General features: G+C 40.7%; 1 protein-coding gene across 11 annotated transcripts in view; it reads right to left on the bottom strand.

The window, feature by feature from the left end:
- nav3 (neuron navigator 3) overlaps positions 1-23,505 on the bottom strand; it is a 526,882-nt gene that overhangs the window by 136,967 nt on the left and 366,410 nt on the right. For all 11 annotated transcript variants that reach the window (XM_074698217.1, XM_074698218.1, XM_074698210.1 and 8 more), the window contains 2 exons: positions 17,186-17,258; positions 7,092-7,266 (listed from right to left, as the gene is read on the bottom strand). In XM_074698217.1, coding sequence (XP_074554318.1) covers positions 7,092-7,266; positions 17,186-17,258 — 248 coding nt within the window. The remainder of the gene's footprint in view (positions 1-7,091; positions 7,267-17,185; positions 17,259-23,505) is intronic.

The following is a 23,505-nucleotide window of genomic DNA, read 5'->3' as shown; positions in this document are numbered from 1 at the left end:
GAGGCAAGACCCATCGAGGTTGTTGAGGAGGAGCTGGATAACCTCTACTACGAGAGAGGTTACAGGAAAAAGAATAACAAGAGGCAAGCCCAGGTCAACTTGGCATCATCTTTTCCTTTCCTGATTAATGATTACACCCAGGAGGAACTCGATGCAGAGGGGTGCAGAAAAACAAGAGAGGACTTTGCAGTGGTTCAAACACCACAGCCTGCAGAGTCACAAAAACCTCTGCCCCAAGTTGAGCCTGAACCTCAGCCTGAACCTCAGCCTGAACACCAGCCTGAACCTCAGCCTGAACCTCAGCCTGAGGAGAGAACTATCGAGCTCATTGACCAGGAGGTTGTCAACTATTACCTCGGGAAAAAAAAGAAGAGGAGGAGTAACAAAATTCAGGCAGAGGACAGCTCTGCACAATCCTCTCCTGTCCTGACGTCAGATCTCACCCAGGAGGGGCAGAATGCAGAGGGCTTCCAAAAAGTGGAAGAGGACTCTGTGGCACCTCCAATATCACAGACTGCAGAGTCACCAAAGCTGCTGCCTCAAGATGAGCCTGAACTTCAGCCTGAACTTCAGCCTGAACCTAAGCCTGATCCTCAACCTGAGGAGAGAACTATCGAACTCGTTGACCAGGAGGTTGTCAACTATTACCTCGGGAAAAAAAAGAAGAGGAGGAACAAAATTCAGGCAGAGGACAACTCTGCACAATCCTCTCCTGTCCTGGTGTCAGATCTCACCCAGGAGGAGCTGAATGTAGAGGGCTGCCAAAAAGAGAAAGAGGACTCTGTGGCACCTCCAACATCACAGCCTGCAGAGTGGAAGAAAGGGGAACAAGTCTCAAGACTTGAAGAAGAGAAAATGGCTTTACTTCACGAGGTAGAGCAGCTAAAGGGTCAAATTCAAACTCATGAGGCCAAAGCAAGGGAAGCAGTATGTGAGTTGGAGAAAGTGAAGGCCAGCCTTGAGACTGAGAAGCGAAGGCATGAAAAAACAGAAAAGAGCCTGGTCCTGAGTACAGAAGAGACCTCCAAGCTCAGAGCTTCTCTGTCCCAGGCCAAGGAGGACCTGAGGACCCAGAGGCAGCACCTGGAGGAGGAAAGATCACTCCGTCTGTCAGAGCAAAAGGAGACCTACAGGCTCGGAGCTTCCCTGTCCCAGGCCAAAGAGGACCTGAGGACCCAGAGGCAGCAGCTGGAGCAGGAAAGATCAAACCATCATTCAGAAAAAGAGACATCCAGCAGATTGAATGCTGCCCTGAGCCAGGCCCAGGAGTACCTGAAGAGCTTTGGACAGAAACTGGAGGAGGAGAGATCTCTTCGTCTGTCTGAGCAAGAGGAGACCTCCAGACTTAAAGCCTCTCTGTCCCAGGCCAAAGAGGAGCTGAGGACTCAGAGGCAGCAGAGGGAGGAGGAAAGGTTCTGTCTCCTGGAACATCAGAGGGAGACCACCCTGATGATGGAGGCTGCTCTAAAACAAGCCCAGGAAGCCACAAATAACATCAAGGCTGTGTGGCAGAGAGAGAGGTTTCTTCTCCTGGAAAAACAGACAGAGGAGAGAAAAATCATGCAGGCAGCCCAGAAGCAGGTCCAAGACAACATGGAGGAACTCCAACACAAGTGGGATCAGGAAAGGTCCCACATCCTGGCTCTTCGAGCGAGGGACGCTCACAGGATGGAGGCTGCTCTCTGCCAGGCCAGAGAAGACCTGGAGAACTCTCGACTCCAGTGGGAGGAGGAAAGAGCTCAACTCCCGGAAAAACAAAAACAAGACATCAACAGGATGGCAGATGAGCTACAACAGGCCAAAATGGAGCTGATGCTCCTGAAACGTCAGCAGGAGGTTTACAGGTCACAGCTCCTATCAGAGCAGAGAGAAACCTTCAAGCTGAAGGTCTCTCTGAAACTCACCAAGGAAGACTTTGACAAACAACAGGCCCAGTGGCAGCAGGAGAAGACCTCTCTCCTGGAGACCATCAGTGACATCCAGCAGGCTGCTGTGAAAGAGGAGGAGGAGGAGGAGTTGATAACAACAACCTCCGAGGAGGATGCTGTGGAGATCCTCGATGGGCCGATAGCTGAGGAAGCAGCAGCAGCAGATGAAACACCTAAAAGTCCAGAGGTGTCACTGAGTGAAAGGTTCCTGGGTCTTTTCTGGTGGGGCAGGAGAACACCAAGTGATAAGGAGTGACCTCCTCACTTCAGACCCTCAGCCCCTCCTCTATTACCCATGAACCTCCAGACTGCTTCAAACCTTTCCCACCCTGACCCTGTAAACATCAAACCCCCCTTTCTTCCCCTTTCCTCTAACTGACCTCTTTGTCTGTTGTTGTGTGGTCTGTGTCTCTTTATAAACTTTGATGAGACACTGAAAACCATATTCTCATGTCCTTCAAATGTTGTTTACTGTGTTTGCAAATAAAAAAAAACAATAATTGTGCTTTTAAGATGTTATTTTTCACATTACAGAGTGCATAATGTTACAAATGCTTTTAACTTGTTGATCTTTAAACTGTTTCTATTGTATTTTCTATTTTCCTTCATCTTGGTAGATTGTTTTGTATAAAGATGTGTGTGTTAATGTGTGGATGTGTTGTGGTTTAGGATGCTTTGCCCACATCAATCTGACTTTGAATCAGGATTACAACATTGAAAAAATGTTTTCCTGTTTTTAGAAATGCATGTATGAAGAAACTAAATGTAGCTTTTTCTGAACAAGGTTAATTCTTGAAATTATTCACTCACAGAAAACCATCCAATCCACTTGCAAATGCAGCGGGATTTACAAATGACAACCCTTTTTTTTTTTTACATTTGTGAATCCTTCCAAGTGCATTTGTGGATTTGTTCACACATTTGTAGATTTTTGACATGTTTGTAAATCTTTTTTTTTTAACATTGTGGGATCAGCTTATGCATTTGCAAATCTGTTTTCACATTTGTATATTGACTCACACATTTATCTTTCAGTTGATGTATTTGTGGATACATTTTCTCACACATAGGGATGGGAATCAAAAATCAGTTCCTAAGGTTCAGTCAGAAATGTTTCAATCCATCGCTAGCGTTAGCCTTTATGCTAAACGATTCTCTTATCAACTCTTTACATGTGAGTAGTCTGCTGCAGCTACCTTAGCTTAGCAGTTAGATAACATTTCTCAAGAAAACTCAGGTTCAGGATTTCAGTTTGAAGATTAATTGAAAAGCTGAACACAAAGAGAAATGTTCATTTTTATCTCACAGGTTCCCATCAGCAAATCAAACGACCATGTGTAAAAGAAAGAAAGAAATGTAGTCCTTCATTAAGAAAACCTGTGGCCTTGCTGTGTTCTCACGTCTGTCAAGATTCACTTCACAACGGTCTTAGCAGTTTGTTTCAGAAACTAGGAACAAATTGAACAAACCCTCTCACACCATGCCTTTGCTATGTGTTTGATCTTAGCTTAGATACTTTGTTATATTGAAATATCCGTAATGTTTGTGAGATTTCTCTCACAAATTTTTTTCACAGATTTCTCCGTTGCTCGGCGCTGCCCAAGTAGCTGCCTGTAGCAGTAGCTCTCTCGTCTTTGTCCGTTTCTTGTAATTTTTTTCGCCTCTTTTTCGTCATCTTTGTATTTGGAGTGGATCATTACTTTGTATGGTTAATTGTTGGTGGTGGACACCAAACTTTTTGTGGCTTCAATAATATTTTTACTTCTTTTCTCCTGTGTTTGTCTGGAGATCCTACATGTAACCATGGCTGCATAGTTTACATGTGAAATTAGCTGTTAGCAGCCTGTAGCACGTCAATGCTAACTAGTGTAGGGCTTGATGATTTCCCTCGAGGTGAGGAGGAGGAGGTGAGGACGACGTGCTGGTTCTCGGGTGTGAGCTGGGAGGTGACGACGTGGACCTGTCCTTCCATCTATCGTTGTTGGGAACGTAAGATCTATCTCCGGTGGAATGGACGAGCTAGCCGTGCTAGCCCAGCGGCATCGTGCTGTTCACGGACGTGGCTGACAGAGCTGACATCGGACGCCAGCACCACATTGGCTGGAGAGTGGTGGACGGGCTGTCGTCATCTATTTTCTTGTGGACCTTTTTGCACTTTTTATACACTTTCTTGCTTTTGTTTTCTTGATTGCTGCCGTGACTCCTGAATTTCCCCTCGGGGATAAATAAAGTATTTTCTATTCTATTTCTATTCTATTCTATTTATGTCTCACTTTAGGCCTAAAATGTTTGATCTTGTTCAGCTGACAGATAGGTGTCTGATATGGATTGTGCATCCTTATTATACCCTCACAGTTTATGACCTGTTATGGGGAAAACATTACCAACAACATCTCATATCCTTCCCTGATTTCTCGCCTACATCCTGCACAAATTTCAGTATTCTTAAAATCATAGAGTGAAGATGAGTAGCCAAGACTTCCCCCCAAAAAAGGCTCACGAGCTAACAGCTTACTTTATCACTGACAGACGCGAACCGATCCCCTGACCTCTGAGGAGGCCTTATTAACTTATTAGCCCAGGAGAAAAAAAGGCATTACTGTGGGCCAGTGGACAGCGGGGGCAGAGGGTATGTTTGGAAATTAACTGAACCACTTCACAGCGACATCTTAAATAAGAACTTCCTGCATGAATTTGTCTGCTTTCTTATTGGGGACATCAAATACGTCATCAAGTAAAACCTTCCTCAGCCTGGTTGTCATCAGACTCATCCTCGTGTTTTATGACGAAAAGAAGTGGTGCGTCTGTAACTGCTTTATGAGCTTCAAACTCCACTGTTCACTGTGTGTGTATGTGTGTGGGGTGGGGGCGCTCTCCACCTGTTGCAGAAGAGGGAGGCAAGACTGTGGGAATGGCAGGCAGCTGTGCCCCTGATGACCCCCTCACACACACACATGCACACACACCGTATGTTGACTGCACTACCACTTCCTTACTCGTCCAAACAGAGCAGACCAAAGCTCTCCACAATATCGTCTTACTCTCAAACCCCCCCTGCTCAAGTGCTGAGACGAACTGCTCTGGCTGAACTGATTTCACACAGACACAGACATAGACACACACACAGTCAAACACAGCAGCAGAGCAGAAACTTGATCTGGTCAGGGGGAATGCAGCTCATGTGTGGCATGTCAGGCCTCCCTTTAGATGCTCTTCTTGGGCTGCTCTGTCTATTTACATCACACACACACACACACACACACACACACACACACACACACACACACACACACACACACACACACACACACACACACACAAACACACACACAGCTTTTTATTGCTTTTTACTGCTTAGCTGCCTGAATGCCAACACTCCTACTGTACAAGGCATGTCTTCGTGTCATAAATGACCTCATAAATGAACGTGCTCTTCCTCATATCATCAACATACGACTACTGAATTATGTACAACTCACCATCATCAGGAGAGCTCTTCACTGATTTACTGTTGGAAGATGAACTCAGATACAGATAAAAATCAACACAGCACAACCAAAGATTATTTTTATTTCACACTTTCCCCCCTCTTGTCAAACCTGTTCTGTTCATCACCCAGAATGCAACTCAAACACAGAGGCTTTGGACAACATAAGGTCAGAGATCCCCTGATAAGAAATGGTACACATGCTCCATCCGCAAAGATGGGATGGTTTCCAGATGATAAGAAAAATCATATTCCCTTTACAATTTCATGGTTTCTACTTTAAGATTATGTTGCAGGATGTTGTGAAAAGACAAATCTTCAAGAAACTGCAGAGCTGAAACAGAGACTACTGAACAGGTCACCTGTCTGACTCAAAAACATCAATTTAGTGTCTGAATGCTCAAAAACTGTGCAGCTAAGATTTTCTCCCATTCAAATGAGTGGAGCCAGAGCCTGCAACTGGTCTCCTGAAGGGTCCATGAGTCAGCCAAACCTATGTGACACAGATGATCCTGTGGGCACGATACCCTTTCTGTCGCATTTCTGATGTGAATACAGTCCACAGTGGTTAAGCTAGCTTAGCACATGGAAAGGGCCTGGAAAGCAGGGCTACATCTGATGACTGTTTTGTTTATGTAATTGAATTCTGAAGTAGTTTTGCACCACATTAGGTAATATCAACTTGATTTAGCTTAGTGTAGACAAATGATCTAGTTTTAATTTGCTGTATGGTCAAAGTTGCTCCAATGGGATTTTTAGCAGAGAAGAAAGAAAAAAGTGATGTGTGATGAAGACAGTGTTGCTTTAGCTTTACACCTAATGTTTTACACTCCTATGGGGAAAAGTTCCCTTTCACACTTCTAGCTCATTTATTTGCAGAGTTGAATCAAATGTCCCTGGAGAAATTTTATGACATGATGGCGTTGCATTTGTTGCTGCTACGCCGTTAAGTTTTTGTTTACCCTCAGCTTCCTGGTCATCTTTTTAGCATGTGACACACTGAGTAAAGATGGTGTCTAAATTTTCAGGAACCTGTTATTCTAGATTATAATTTCTAGGGAAACACATACAACAACACAACAACTCACCAAACTATTGCGTCATTGAGTTTTGTTGACAATGTTGACAAGTTGTTGCACCCCTACTAAAAAAGAGGAGGAAGCAAATAGCTTAGCTTGGTTCAAAGCTGCCACCAAATGTATGCTAACCTAGGCTAAAAGCCTCTGTTCTTTGCTCTTTTGCTATTCAAATTAATCTTCTGGTTTATCTCTCTAAATATGCTATGATAAAATTAAGATTAGAGCTAAATTGAAAGTGTTTGTCTAATCTTCTCTCACATGCGTTCACCCAGCTTGACTCTTCCTTGTCAGAACTTCCTGATGCAGCTAAAACGCTAATGAGAAACATTTTCCTTGACATCTGTTTTTCATTTTCGACACCACTGAGAGGCGGCCTGTCAGATTCCTGTTTACAAAAGCTCTAACTGGACCCAATTAACCATCTTAAAGCAATAAATCAGCCCTCCGCTATTCCAGCATCGATCCTTAAAAATAATTAGCTCTCTGATTCAAGACAGTGACATCAGCTAGCTTCTGTGACCTCTGTGCTACCTCTGCCACGAACAAGCTCCAAACCAACACAAGCTGCTGAAATGCAGTTTCTTTATCATAACATACCTGGACTGCATGTCTTGCGTCTTGAGACTGCTGGTGGAGGGTGCTGTGCTGCTGGTCTGCTGGCTGAGCTCCACCAGGGACTGGTAGTACTGCTGCTGTTGCTGCTGCTGCTGTTTGTAGCGCGATAGAATGAAGAAGAGGCCCAGGATGCTCTTCAGGTTGCCATTCCTGATTTCTGGAGAGAGAAGAGAAAGAAAAGTTGGAGCGCTTTTCTGAAGCTGTTGCACAAGAAACAACCCTTCATCATTCAAAAGGAATAAAGCCATTTCCATGAGTAAGAAGTGTGCTTTTGTTTTTCTTTTCTTGCACACAAGCTCTGTGATGCCAAAAAATCCTATTTTCCACTCCATTTATTTCTTTCTACAAACACAGTAAACTGAACATATGTTGACTTTTTGATAAAAAATGGCACTTTGTTGAAAAACCTGGAGCCGTTTTGCTAAAGAAAAAAAAGCTGCAGACTTAGAATCACTTGCGTACAAACTAATATGCTGTGTAAAATACACAGTTTGAACATGTCATGGTCACTGAGTGTATTCAACATGAGGTAAAACTTACTCTATCTATAGTTTTGGTTGTAAGATCAAACAGATTTTAAGATCAGATCAAAGCATCTGATCTAATTCATGAGCTAACACGCAGCTGGTTTATTTAGGAGTGAAGCACGGCATGGGAACACAAGGAGTTACACCTAAAAGCCGATTTATGCTTGACGCGTCTGCGCAGCTTTGTGCGAACAAATGACGTCATTTTGGCACCTACACCCCCTCTCGCGCTCCTTTTCACAGGCAAAATTTCTGCGCCGTGCACACTCATTTTCTAACCTGCTGGATGGAGACGCACGGACAAGTTGGTGGAAGTGGTTGAAGTGCAGTAATACAGGCATCTGTATGACTCTTCACTCAGAGGTCACTTTGATAACTGAGTGGTGAATAATTAATGACGTGAAATTGTGGCAACTCTTGTCAGAGAAGGGGGATTTGTTAAAAGAACCTCGAAAAATCTCTAGGACAGATATGTAAATATCAATTTCTTCAACTCTCGTTTAGTACTCTGGTAGATGTACATTTGTGTTTCACCGCCCCCTGCAGTTTGGGAATGGACACCAACAGACGCTGCACGAGGTGTTAAAAAGCATAAAAGCCTTACGCGTTTTCTCACGTCACATTCGTGCAAGCTAAGAGACATACTATATGTGATCAGGTAAAAGAGTTAAAAAAAGACGTACCAAGAGCTGTGCCCCTCAAAGAATTTGGTTAGTCCAACTAAATTTGACTGATTAATAAAATGAGGGTGTATTACACGGATATAAAGTAACAACACTGGTCATGTTCACACTTAACATGTGCAGCATGAGAGTTTCACAAGACTTGTTGATGGTGTGGGCCTCAAACACCAAGGTGCTCCCCACAGGCCTCCAGGGAACTGGCCAATCAGAGGGAAGGGGTTTTGTGGAGTGGGAAGTCTTGAAGAGACAGCAGCTAAAACAAAGTATTTCAAACAGCATCTAAAATAAAAAAAATTCTAAAACACTACTGTGAGAAAAAAAGTCGGATTTCTCATTCATTTTTTGTCTTTTGTTGTTTTAAGAATTGAAGATGACAATTTTTTAGTGTTTCACCTCAACGAGCAATTAACGCTGATGGATTCCCATCCTAAAACAAGATTAATATCTATAGATAAATTAGCTGCAGTTCAGCAAAGAGACCCATCCTGACAAATCTTCATTTATTTTCTATTGTTTTAACCAATGAGCCTGATTTGGCTGCTATTATCAACACTGTGAATGACAGATGCTAGTAAGACATTTTGAAACTATTTACAGTTTCCTGCAATGCTGCAGTGAGAGCTGGGTCTCTTTTTCTGATGATTTAAACCTTTTGAGTAGCTGATTTCTTCACTGACCCTCAATATCTTTAAAGATAACAAAAACTTAAAGACAATAATTCTTCCCTCTGAGAATTTGGTGGACTGTTTCCCTGTTTTTCCCCTGAGAAACAGCCCCGTGGATTAAGTTACCTTTCAAAAAATGCAGCGCTGACAACAGAGAGAAAGCTCCTAATCAATGAGATAAATCGTCTGGCCTTCAGTCTCAACACTTCATCCCAGACAAAACTCAAACAAATGCAATCCTCACAAACTCTCCTGCACACACTCGGGACAGGATTCAGCAGTCAGAGGAGGGAGAATTGATCACCACTGCTAAAGCACCCATTTGTGAAATGAACTTTTCATATCAAACTCTCAGTGAGAGCTGGCACACAGAGGAACAGGAAGGATAGCTGTGGCTGACACAGAGCTTTTGTTTGATTTTTTAATCTGGAAAGGCTCAAACATCCTCTGCCAGCCATCCATGCCTGTGCTGTTTGGAGACTGAAAGTTGGGGGGATTAATCTCTTGGGGGTGTTTTCCATTTTCTAACACCCAGAAGCGGTGATTTATACTGGGCTTTGGAGAGGAGTCGAACAGCAGCGTTTTCTGTGCTTTAGGGAAAAACAAGCTGCAGATCCCTCCAACCAAACAGGCTCTGTGGACTGAAACTTGTGTGAACTGTAAAAGTGATAAAAATGATAAAAAAGGATGTGCAGTAGAATGAAACTTCATCAGTCCTGGGAAGTTTCTCTAGAAGTCAATGTCAGCTAAAAAACGGCCTTCAAGAGACTTTTATGTTTAAAAATCAAATGTGTGTGTATGCTTGGAAAAGGGTTATCTTCCAAATCAGAGGAGCCTTGCTTTATGCTCCTTTATCTGAATAATTATTCAATGTTCATATAGTAAGTACATGATAAATTGAAGTGATGACAACCTCTGAGTGGGCACTGTGATTTTCTTGGTCCCACCTTATCAGCCCTCATTTCTCAGCTTTTGTGACATTGCCGCATAAAGTCTAGAAAAGATTATGTACTAAAGAAAATTATACATAAAGAACAGTAAGAAGTTGTGATTGTGTTGGATGAATTGGTTGGTTTGGCTCAAACTTCAGACACACTTGTAACTCAGCGCACCCCACTGCCTTTCATGTCAGCATGGTTTATTGGAGAAATGATCATTTCTGACTATTCCCACTAGACCAAGGGTCCTCAACCTACGGCTCTGGAGCCTCATGCAGCTCTTTGACTCCTTTGCAGTGGCTCCTTGCAGCTCTAAAAATCGTTTTATCAAAAAAAAGTTTTTTTTTTTTTAATTATTATTTTATGATTTTCTTACCAAGGGTACTGATGATTAAAGACACTAACTCTAAAAAGAATAATGCATTAACATTTTGATGAACTAAATATGCATCACATTTTGCAAGTTTGACAGCCCTGGTAAGAAAACTTAATCAACAAAAAGAAAAACCCGAAAGTAAATACAGTTTTAAAAAAAGAAAGAAAGAAAAGTGAGTAAAGTAAAAAAAGACAATGTGATCATGTACAATAATTATTTCAAAATTTAAGAAATTGTTAAAAAAATATATGACATTTTACTTTTTTCATATCTTTATACATTTTGAAACTCTAAAAATGTTCAAAATTTTTGTAGAGTTTTAAAATTGAAACTTTTAAACAGATTTCCGCAACTTTTAAAATAAATTTTAGCATTTTCTTTTTTACTTTTCAATTTTTTAACATTTTTTCATAATTGAAAAAAATCAATTATTTTTTGAAGATTTGCACATTTTGAAATGTATGCAAATTTCTCATTTTTTTTAATTTCTGAAATATTTACAAACTGTTTAAAATCCATTTTTTGCAAAGTTTTGCATTTTATAAATTTAGCAAATTTTTTGCAATAACTTTTTTTAAGTTTTCGCAAAATTATGACATCTATGCAAATTCTTTTTATTCTGCAATATTTTTATGTATTTTTTATTTTTCAATTTTGCAAGCTTTTGAAATATCAAAATTTGGGGAATTTTTGCCACTTTCTGAAATTATTATTTTTTGGCAAACGTATGAAATTTATGAAAAAAATAAAAATCACATGTATAATTTTGTAAACCCAAGCTTCTTGTTTAGATAATTATTCTCTAGATGTTTTCTGTGTATAGAATTTCATTCACTTTTTTTCTTTGTATTGTGAAGATTCAGTAGATTTTGCGACTTCTGAATGACTTAAATCCAGGTGAGCTGAGGCAAAATGGCTCCTGTGAACGTAAAGGTTGCAGACCCCTGCACTAGACTATATCTGGCCAAAGCTCAGAGAGCTTTTCTGCAGCAAATTTGATGAAAAACTTGCACAGAGTCACCTTTTGCTCTCTTTTGTTGCACTCTCTTCAAGTTCCTGAAAGTTTTGTGAGAAGTTGTAATAGAGAAGGGGACAGATGGATTCGTTGAGGCAGCGTAGGACACTGCGGCACATTTTTTGTCAGCAGTACAGAGCCTCTTCATCTGCTGAAAGCAAAAAGGGCTCTTGCGGCTCTGAAGCTGTGTAGGAGGGTGAGTGTGTCTGCCTGGCCCAGACTCAGTGAAAATGCGCCTTTGCTTCTGGAGCTCTTTAAAGTGGTCGATGTGGTTTCATTCAGGTTTTTTTCTCTCTCTCTCTCGTTATTTGGAGTGGTTAGCTGGTTCATGAGTCACAGAGGACTTTGGAGGAGGTGAAGCAAAGTTTCTGGTGCAGCTTGGTAGCAGAAGAAAAATAGGGAGGAAATTATGTGATCATTAAGGAATAATGAATCCTGTCCTACCTACTTAATCAACCTTTGTTGAGTTTAATCCCAGCACATAGCACGTCCAGCCAGAGTTTCTTAACAACTCCACAGCTGGCCCTGAATTGGCTTTCACTCCTGGCCTGGCCTTCTTTGCATAAGCTTGCCTGCAATCCCTTTGCTTGAATTTCCAATTAAGTTTTTAAACAACTCTTTATCAACTGTTTTGTTAAGTTTTCCGGCCAACTTTTATTATACAGTTAAACTGTACTGAGATGTGATTCATTACCTCTGTGAAGGCCTTTCCCTGCCTGTGCCTCCACCTCTGGTCAGAAATTAGAGTGAACCTCTTTTTGACCCAACTTAAATGAGTGTTAAAGAAGTGTAATGAAATAAGATCCATTTAACAAAGTTTGCACCCACTGAGATCAAGTAGAGGGGACTTAATAGTGGTGAGGAGGTCAAACTACTAGTTGCTCTGGGCCTGTTCTGCTGTCCCAGCTGCAGGGACCCTGCAGAGGAAAGAGGTTTTAATAGTCTGTTGTAAGGACCCCTCGCTGTAACCTATTATCAACTACAGGAAATGTGTGTTTTTGAGCTTTGCACCTAATTTTAATTTTTTACCGGTAGACTGAACTTCCTGTAGATAATTATCACATTTTAGGTTGTAAAACTACTTTGTTGTAGCACATTTTTTCTTCCAAGGGGTCAAGACCCGGAGCGACTCAGTTTGAGACGGGGGAGTTTTTCTTGGCATATTACAAACCCACAAGCAAAAGAGCAAATCAGCACTTAGGGTTTTGCTGTGCTCCAAGCTAAAAACTTAACAATACACACATGACTTGTCTTGGTTTACGGTGGTTTTCCAATAGATGTAATATGCAAACAAAGATTCCAAAACCATGTGGTGATGGAGCTAATGGCAAAACAAAGTATCTCTGCACTCATAAAGAAGATTCAGTTTCTGGAAACCACGAATGTCTGTCAAACACTGGTGCAAAATATTGAGAAAATACTGAAATCTTAAACATATGCACTGTTTGAAGCAGTGGATGTGATCTAGGGGTGATTATTGGCAAGAACCTCATGATGCGATAAGCATCACGATACTTGGTCACGATATGATAATATCACTATGTCACAATATTGTGATATATTGGGATATTCTACACAGTTGATTAATTGATAGAAAATATTTCTATTATTTTGTTTTCAAAATAATGAAAGTCAGATGCAGTGTTTCATACATTATTCATACACTGACCTTGAATACATGAAGTGCATCAAGTGTGTCACTTAGGCCCCGATAACACGACAACATTTCATCTGAAAATGCTAAAACACAGTAAAAAATATGCATTCATACGGAAAACACTAATCTTTACTGAAGCAGAGTTGTGCCGACTGGTGTATAGGGGAATACTAAGTGCAAATGTGGAGTAACAGACGCACATTTTGTATAAAGACAGTCAGTAGATACAGTAAATCGAGCAGCACAAGCACAACACGGTAGTTTGCAATGGTCATAACAACGGTACTGTTGCCCTGTTGTATGCGCTTGTGCGAAGCGGAGCGTGACATCAGCGGTTCCATTGAAAATGCCAGCTTACTGTTTACATAGTGTGGGCAGCGTTTCAGAAAAAAATCCCACTCTGGAGGCCATTTACAAAAGTTTGCGTCTTAGGTTGAAATGCAGTTTCCATGTAAAGGGAACAAAACTTTTGCGTTTCGCCTGAAAAACCATTGTCGTGAAAACGGCCCCTTAAACTACTGTGACATTTTACTAAAGTTCCAAAAAGATGACTGGGTGAAAGACATGGTCAGTTGGTGAAACAGATCAATGTAGCTTGGTGAAACCAATATTACACATAAAAATCTAATATTGCACAAAACATGACTATAATTGTCATTTTTTCAGTCTACTACACTGTAAAAATTAAACTTACATTATTTTAAATTAAGTGACCCATGGACAGAGAGAAAACATAGATGTTTACACTATCAAAACCAACATCATCAAGTTTAGGGATAAAATACTTTGAGTATACTTTGAAATTAGATTTATCATACAGTTTATGAGCAACATACAGCGGAGTACCTCTTCAGCGCCATCTACCGCAGTGGAGGTGTGAAAGACATATTGTACTTCCAACTCACCCGAAATATGCATTTTTATTTTAACAAAAATATTGATATTAAAAGTTGAAATATCAATGTAGTATCATGACATATTGCCGTATCAAGAATTTTTCATATCTCTAATTTCATCAGGAAATAACTAGAGGCATGACAATTGATCTCCTGGAAACCATGAACGTCTGTGGATAATAAAAAACGTGTGTGCTGAGTTGTCTGGTTGATACTGACTTAGACTGGCTGAAAGTTTGGTAGCCATGCTTGACTGATAACCATCATTATCATTAGGATAACCATGAATGCCACTGAAAATTTTGTGCCAATCTGCTAGCTAGGTACTGACCAATTTCTCTCTTTAAGAAATTAAGATTGATCATCTGGGAACCATTAATATCTATACAAGGCTCTGACAGTTTCACAAAGATTTCATGATGTATCCATTGATGAGTAACAGTTGGATTTGATAGTAGTGGTAAAAATCCAGAGGGTTAAAAAAGTCACTTAAATAATCCCTTGGGGACCACAAATATCCATATGAAAGTCCATGGTTTAATAGTGTTGAGGGGAGAGATGAAAAACTGTCCTGAATTGGAAAACCTAGTACTCTGTCGATGTCCAGGTAACAAACTTTTCCTCCCAATTGGGTGGAAAGTATCACAAAGTCATGGTCATACATCCAACATTAAAAACTCTCCACATTGAAAATAAAGGGTACTTCAAACCTATTTTCATTACGGCCTATAACCTCCTCTTCATGGAAATGTTTGAAGGGGAACCATAACTCTCTTCAACAAGATGAGTTTTTCCGGAACTCCAGTTTACAGCCTGCCACCGGAGAGATGCAAGGAGACTTCTAGAGAGGTTATTACAATAAGTACACTCAAGAAAAGAAATACTGCGCCTCAAACATTCCACTCTGTTTGATTCCCAGACCTTGTAAAAGGATAATAAAGACTGCATATGCCAGCCAACAGAACCTGGAAATCCCTGAGTTGATTCAATTAGACATGAAAGCGCAAGGCATGGCCGTCTAATTCAACTCACTAACACACACACAGCACATGTGGAGTGAGTCTTGAAAATCAGGCTAAAAAAGGCAGAGGATGATGGAGAGAAAGATGGACTGAGTGAGGGGAGTGATGAAACACAGCAGCAACAGCAATGGACACAGTAACCCAATAGCCCATATATTTACAGACCCACTTTGAAATTCCAGGCCTAGCAAGTCACTTTGCTGTTTTTAGTGCTGTAGTAGGCGAGCAGAGAATTCAGAGCTGTTGGTCAGTGTGTCAGGCTGCTAGGTTATTTCTGCTGCTGGTGGAGAGGTCAAGGACACACTGACCTCTTTAATGTTTAAAGGGGAGCACAGAAAACATGGGTCCTAAAAAACAGCAGGAGGTGTTTTCTGCTGGAATTATTGATACATGCTTGGATGTAGTGAGGTCTAAAGGGAGAAACGTCAGATTGAAAGAGTGAAGTTTAACAAAGTTGAGAAGGGAGAAGCTTTTTTCATCCAACAAAAGTTCGACATGACTTATCAAACAAAGTCTGCACAGGTTTAAAGTTTTATCCTGCAAACTGGCCCATTCTTTATCACTGTTCAAACATCAACACATCACTTTTTATATGATGCTCTTTAATGTCTCGCTAAAGGTCAGCATCTAAAGTCAGTTGTGGGTTTTTAAGGTACCCCGAACTGTCAGATTAATAGAAGTCTTCAGCATTTAAAGGTCTGTTTTCATCTTTTTTAACACTTGTTTTTAGGTACCTTGTAGCCTGTTTCACTTTAACCTTCAGCTTCTTCTACAGCTGTGTCATCTTTTATCACTTTCAGCTTGGTATTAGGTCAGTTTAAAACACCCTGCAGGAACGTTTCTACCCTTAGCGTTCTTCTTTTTCCTTTAACATTTTGTGAGCTTTGGTTTGGGAAAAATGATTATCAGTTTCTTTTCTGCTTCTTGGTTGTAAGTCCTACTTTTTGTCCTTTTAACTATTTTCCCTAACCTCAACTTAAAGATGCTATGAGGAGGATCTGTTTTGATTGCACTTCCTCACTACCTTGTGCCCCGGAGTCTTCACACACTGCTGTAAATTACTTTTAGTGAGGCATGTGTTTGATTGGAATTAAATGGAGATCAGATGGAAACAAATTTTCTTTGTTTAAGACAACTTTTTACTGGATATAACGTGCCGAGGTGAGGGACTTATCAGTACAGTTACGTAGCACTAGGTATAAAACGTAACATCAAGCAAACGTTGTAGCAGCAAATCAATCAGACCTGGAAGCTTAGAAGTAGCAATTTAAAATAACCTGTAACCAGCAATATTGGTGCTGATAATCTCATTTTAAAGTGTGGATTAGGACCAGGCATATATCTAGAAGGCAGACTTTTCCAAGATCAACTCCTCAGAGCCACTTAAAAATAGACAGCACAATTCTTACTATGATGTCAAATAGGCCCTTCTCCTAACCAGGCTTCTAAATCAACACTGTTAATTGATTTGATTAATTGATTTAAGTGCATTTTATGGTGTTTAATCTTTCATTGGTGTACTGACATTCTGATATCAATAAAAACCGATGAAATACCAGCCTGTGTAACCTCATTTTTATGTAAGCTTTTGCTGCTGTTCATCATGTAAGGGCTGATGGTTGTGTCTGGGGTCAAAAGGGTCACCATGGTTCGATGTGATTTCTCACTGGTTGCTTCCCCTGAGCCTTTGCAGTAGCTTTGGAGCATTTTGTGAATGATCTGACTGCAGTTTCAGTTAATTTAGAGCTCTGAGGGAATCCCGGGTTCCTCCACAGGATCTAAAGACAAGTTTAAAACATCAGGACAAACACTAAGGAACTTAACTGGTGTTTTTTTTTTTCTCCAGAGCAATTTTAGCTTATCACTCAATTTGGAAAGCAATCACTCTGTACAAACCTCTGCTGTAGTCATGGCTGTCATTTAAGCCCTGTACGGTATACTCAGATGGTTAGGAATCAGATCCCTCTCTGCAGTTCTTATCCCTTCGAAATCCCCTGTGACGCCCTAATGATTGCCTACACTGCCATGCTGAAAGCTTGAAATGGAGAAATTGTGCACCCTGATACCAACTTGGTAAATTCCATTGCTGTGAAGTATAACAGTATGTCTTGGAAACAGGCTTTTGGAAGATATCTGGTGCTGTGAAGAAATGGAAACCTACCCAGAGAAGATTGGGTGGTGCTGGAAACCAAAGGCATTTTCCAATTGCATAGATTAGAGATAGAACAGGGAGGTCCCTCTCCTGCACGGATCCAATACAGAGCATCCTTACGTCTTGAATTGTTTGTTCTTCTTACCTTCTGCTGAGAGCCCTTGTACATTCACTCCTCTGGCATCCAGGAAGCTAAGGCAGGCGTCCACATTCTCGATCTGTGAAGGAGACAGCAGACGGTCAATAACAAAGCACAGACGCAGCAAGAATGTGACCATACTTAAAATTCAATGAGCCCAAATGTCTTGGGTTAGGGGGTTGGAGGAAGAGGAACGTCAGCGTTATCACCCATAAAGCACATCATTGTGTGGCCATGACGTGACCCCCACTCAACCCTGCCATCCAAATACATGACTACAGTGTGATTTCACCTCCACAGCTTCATGTCGTCACACACACGCTGTTAAACATACAGTAAACTCACATCCACACAAACAGAAATAAACACAATGAAAAGAATGCACACACATATTTTTACACAAAGACTGGTTGTGTGTCAGTGTTGCCCACTTGAGGCGTTTCACAGCATGGCCAACAACTGTCACCTCTGCAAACTAGTGTCAGCTCCACAAAGGCCCACTGAGGCTGCGGGTCTCTGCTAACGGGCTGCGTCATTAGCATGAGGGCCGGCCGCCAACGCTCCTCAGGAGGTCTGTTATGATGAGGTCAAAGGTGGGAGCGCTTCGTTGCAGCGCAGCGTGCCAAGGCCACTCAAAGGGCAGACTGGGCAACTCCGCCAGACGTCCAGCGGGCAATGATGATTCATGAGCTGTGACTCCCTTCCCTCTCTTATGCTCAGTCTCCCTCCATGTCTTTCTTCGCCAGAGAGGGACTTAAAATGAAGATAATAAGTCACACAAACCATTTAGTCACTCGCTAATGCTTTTCTTGCTGTGACTGAGCCGAACTTTATTGCCCTCAATGGCTTAGTAATGAGCATTTAATTGCCAGTTTATTCTTTATTTAAGATCAGTGCCTGTCATAATGTACAAAACAAGAGAAACTTTATGTTCTCCAGTGTATAAGTTTCTTGTATACATAACAAGCTTCAACTTAACAGCCTTTGTGATTGTGATAGCATCATTTTTGTATTCTTCTCAAACTATCCGTCTTTAAGGCAATGAATTTGGCATGTTTTTCTCAAAGCAGTTTATTTGAGAGGGGCCCAGCTCCACTCTCAGCCATCTCTCTTGGAGGCTCCACTGTCAGAAGGAAGTCGGGATCGGTACCTTTCACATTAGAAAAGATACAACCCGATGCCCGATACCTGGCAATCGGTACTGGTTCTCAACAGTACCAACTTTTGTTACTTTTTTGTGTTTATGTGGTAAAAAATATCAATTTGTTTAATAATAAAATCTCAATTTTCAACATTTAATACATTTAGTCTTCAATACATAACCTTGCAATGCTGTGTTCATGTCCAGCATGGAAAATTACCTACTCTATCACTCCCTCACAGTCACAACAAGGATGCGTTTAGGTACCTAAACATGGTACCTCCTGGTTTTACATGAATCGGTACCCAGTACTTTTAACAGAATTTGGTCGGTACCTATAAAAGTACCTAATTCGGTACCCATCCCAAGAATGAGGGATGGGAACAATGTAAGGATGTGAAGTTAAACAAAAAAAGGGGGGAAAAAAGGCTTTTTGTTGAGCTAAAAAGGAGTTTACAATTAAATACATTTGAAATTGGTCAATGGATCTGGATATAATTGTACATAATTAAATGAAGATAAGTAAAAAAAAATTGCACGTCACCAGACGTTGATTTCATTGTTTTGTTATACACTATTGACTGAATTAGGCCATCTAGTGTCTTGAAGTGGTAACAACAATAACTTGAGCCATAGCCTGTACGTAAGTTTTGTTTTATTTTTCTGTCGGAAAACATTTGTCTGGTTGTATTCTGTAAGGCGGTGACGATATGCTTTTCTTGTGATTTGATTCATTTACAATTTAAATTGCAATTCTTCATTACTTCTGGTTCTTGCGATTTTTAGTTTGCTTTTTTAACAACAGACCATGTGAAAAAGTTGAGTCATGATGATCAGGAGCCATATTTTCCCCCATCAGTTGAGTCAGGGAGAAACATTTCGCCCTCTGCTGGAGGTAAGTGGTAACTTTTTTTCTAATCAAGCTTATAAACAAAGACTGAAATGAAGGATTTAAATTTGGAAAAAAAAAATATTGGATCACAATTTTAATATCATAAAAATATGAATCCCAATATTTATGTTAATCAATTTTTTCTCCTACCCCTAGCACTCTGACTTTTAGAGTTTTAAGTAACAGAGACTAGCTGCAGTATGTTTTTGTGATGAAAGTTGAAATTCTGGTTCAAAACTGAAGTTTTATCAATATAAGCTACTAGCATATAAATGCAATTTATGTTGCAAAATATATATTTTAGCATCAAGCTAGTGCATTTTTTTTTGTTTTCTACATTGCTTTTAGTATATTAGGAGATGTACAACATGTTGAATCTATTGAATAGGAATCTGGTGTGACAGAGTAATAAACAATTTTTTGTGTGCTCAGTTCTTCAGTAAAACTTAACAGGGGAAATCTGGTAGTTTTCCATCTGCTACGCTAAGATAGCTGGGGTGTGAAACAAATGAGGAAATAAAAAATGAGATTATTACGCCAAATGTGTCTACCCAACGTAACTTTGAAGGAAACTTTTGTTTTGAAAATTTACTTCATATCTCAACGTCACTTCTGACAGTGGAGGAGTGGAGCCACCAAGAGAGTGGCTGAGAGTGGAGGTCTGCAGCTGGACTGTCTTGGGAGTATTTTGGCCTTCAGTGTCTTGATGTGCTCTCAAGTGTCACAGTAAATGTCAGACAGATGTGTTAAACTCTTTAGTCCTCAGTGAGCAGTGAGGCATCCACACACCAGAACAAACATTTATCCTGTTCATAGCCCTTTTTGCTCTTTTAGCTAGCAAAGCCCTGTCACTTTCCTTCAGCGTTTCTTATTGTTTGACTTCAGAATAAATGTATTAAAATTTCCTTGACAACACATGACCTTTGCATCCTCATCCTTCGAGCCTCAGAGAGCAGCTGCACTCTTGATGAAGCACTTTGCTCAAGGACACCTTCCGCTTGTTGAGGAAGAGCACCTCCCTCCCGTTGTCACTTTCTCTCCACAGACTGATGTGTTTACACGGGTTGTGTCAACTGGGGAGCCCTCTGGGACGAGGAGTCGCACACGCACGGAGCTTCTCCATCTGCCCGGCACAGCTCACAAACTCCCACTCACTGACACCGCACACAATCCCACAGCAGGCATCAAAATCCTTCACATGTGGGTTTCAGCATGCTGCACGCAGAGACTGACACATGTGTGCTGGGGTGCAAGTTTGTTTGATTATCCCACACAAATGTTAGAGGTTTCTATATGGAAAGACATGTGCTGAGCAATGTTTGTGAATGCTCATAAGGGTAGCATAGGGCTGATTGAATGCTCACAGTAAAGAGCTTTGGAGACTCTTTGTAGGGTCTTACATTTGCTTTGCAGCTTGAATATGCATGTGTGTGTGATGTGTGTTTAAAGGCTGGTTAAATAGCTGATAAAACAGTAAACTCATAAACACACAGTTAATCTCCTCATGTCTCTCTTCTTTTCTTGATGAAACCTTCACGTTCACTCTCTGCGCACTCACTCCAACTCGATGACTGGAGGTTTGTAGACGAAACCGCTGTTTGTTTTTACACGGCCTTAACTCTAAAATGACGTAAACAAGCGGAATAGTGATTGAAGGCGTTGATGACGGCTTGTGCATTAATGTTCCACGCGGTCCTGGCAATGTTTAACTGCTAGTTTGGTGGGCGGTTATGGCTTTGCGGCATCCTGTAACAGCTTCTCGAGAAACCGAAGTCATTTATATTTCCAACGCAGGCTGGCATCAGACAGATCCGCACAGGCCATTAAAAGCTATTTGGAAAAAAGAGCATTTTGATGAGGCACACTTCACCCAATCATGAAGTGCTTAAGAGCAGAGAAAAAAAAAAAGAGCGCGCCGCGAGGAGTGACACAAGGGCACATGTGCAACACGCACTGCGGGTAGGAAACTTGCCTCCAAGCCTTGAAGTATAATGAAGGGGAGCTGTTAAGTTTCTGTGATAATCAGTTTCAGTGACTGTATTTCGTTTATGGAGCCACACAGCAAATCATAATATCAGATTCCAACTGACACAGGCAGCAGAGGAAAGCTTGTACCACGGCTGGGTGACATGAGGATTTTAGGGCTCAAAACCACATTCCCTGCTCCAACCTGTCCTCAAACATCATCTCTGAAATCACTGACGAGTTACAACTTTATAAAAAGGGGGAAGATATAGAAGAGGAGGAGGTGGCTGAGTGAGCACTTGTCTGTTTAAAGTAGGGGCAACATTTGATTACTGCTCTCTTTTACTGTGTTTGCAGCCAAACAAGCAATTACTGATCTGCAGAAACAGTTTTAGTTTGTAATCCATTGTGACTCCTCCAGCTCTATCTCAGCTGTGTATAGTTTGCGGAAAGACAAAAATCATCCTCAGGTTTTTCTTTCATCTTTTACTATTATGATGTGAAAATGTTCTTCATAAACATAGAGTGTCCTAAAAGAGATTAGAGGACACAAATCTGAATATGAAATGGTGCAAAAAAGGTCAAATTCAGTGCAGATAAATTGCTCAGTTTGCAGTGTAAGAAATACTTGTGGCAAAAAAAAGCTATCAGGTCAAAATAGTCTGTAAAATATTTTTCAAAATAATGATAAAATCCAGATCCCAATCCTTCCATAAAACTGAATTGTCTCTCTAAGGGCAATTGGAGTGCTAAAATATGTAAAGTGAGCATTTGCTTACATAGACAAGGACACCAAACTGGTTTTGTCTTTAGTGACATTATTACTGTTTCAGCTCCTGCATTTTTCTGGAGATCCTACATGTAACCATGGCTACATTGTTTACATGTGAAATCAGCTGTTAGCAGCCTGTATCATGTCAATGCTAACTGGTGCAAGGCCTGATGTTTCCTCACAAGGTGAGGAGAAGGAGGTGAGAACAACGTGCTGGTTCTCAGGTGTGAGTTAAGAAATGACAACAAGCTAGCCGTGCTAACCCAGCAACAGAGGGAATACCAGAAGGCTGAGTAGCAGTCTGCTTTTCACAGACAAGGCTAATGGAGCTAACACATAAAGGAGGAACTTCACCTGCTGTGAGTGGAGAGAATACAGGGGAGAAAGAAGTTATTGAAAGACAAAAAACAAGACAAAAATAAGGGTCTGAATTGCTTGTAACTATTAAAAAAATTGCCAATGGAAAACTGTACTTGCACCTGGAATATTGTCTTAATACAAGTAACTTTGCTCTTGTTCTATTGGCAGATTTTTTTTTACATGTTACAAGCAATTGAGACCTAATTTTTGTCTTCAAATAACTTGAAATAAGATTTTTTATCTGAACTTATCAGGTGAATGAGGCTCATATTAAGTCTATAAAGACATTTTCTACTGTAAATAAGACAAAAACACTTGAAAAGATTTCAGTTTTTGCAGTGTAGGATGTTTAAGGCTCCACCACTCAGACTGTTTCTAGACTGCTAGAAAGCCAGGATTAGCTACAACTAGCACCATTGTTTCATAACGCCTCTTCAAAACATATGATTAACGTCACTTGGTTTTGTTTCTTCTTTGCTGTCAACAAGACAAAAATGATGTATTCTGGCTTTTGCTCTGTATTTCTGGTGTTTCCAGTGGTTTTCTAATTTTATTTCTGGACCGTAAAGGTTACACATTATAGTCCTACTTGTTAAAGAAGGACCTTCTTCAACTCTGAGTGTACCTGAAATGTTTTTTTAGCAGACTGCTACAGCAACATTGTGTAGTCCTGCAGACCTCAGGTGTATTTTAAAGCTTTCATGCCCTTGTAGAAATGTTAGGCTTTGTAAAACTACATAAGATGCTCACATGGCTAAATTTTCCTCCACTCTAGGGAAAAGTGTGCAGGGGCAGATTTGGCCATTCTAGCATGGTTAAGTGACTGATATGTGATGACTGGAGTTGGAAAGTGTTATCCATTAGATGCAACTGTCAGAAACAAATGGGTCGACACCTTAATTACCACAAAAAAACAACCTCCTTCAAGACAGGACTGGAAAACGAGGCGTTAGCACTTTACAGCAATGAGCGCAGCTCGATAATTGAAGGGTTTTAGCCCAAAATGTTACATATCCACTGGAAAATACATGCCACCTAAATCCCTCAGTCTGTATTACAGACACACAGATGACTCAAGCTTCACAAACAGAGCTGTGCGATGACTCAGTTGACTTTTTAGTTTTTCTTTCCAATCTGTCTTGCGATCACGCCAGTGATTCTTTTCTGAATGCTGTCAACGTTGATTCAGTTATTCT

This window comes from Halichoeres trimaculatus, unplaced genomic scaffold (assembly GCF_033239565.1).
Source record: "Halichoeres trimaculatus isolate MK-OKI-2021-1 unplaced genomic scaffold, fHalTri1.1 fHalTri1_scaffold_21, whole genome shotgun sequence".
Lineage (NCBI taxonomy): Eukaryota > Metazoa > Chordata > Actinopteri > Labriformes > Labridae > Halichoeres > Halichoeres trimaculatus.
The sequence above is the reverse complement of the archived record's forward strand: the minus strand, read 5'-3'. Positions and strand labels throughout refer to the sequence as shown.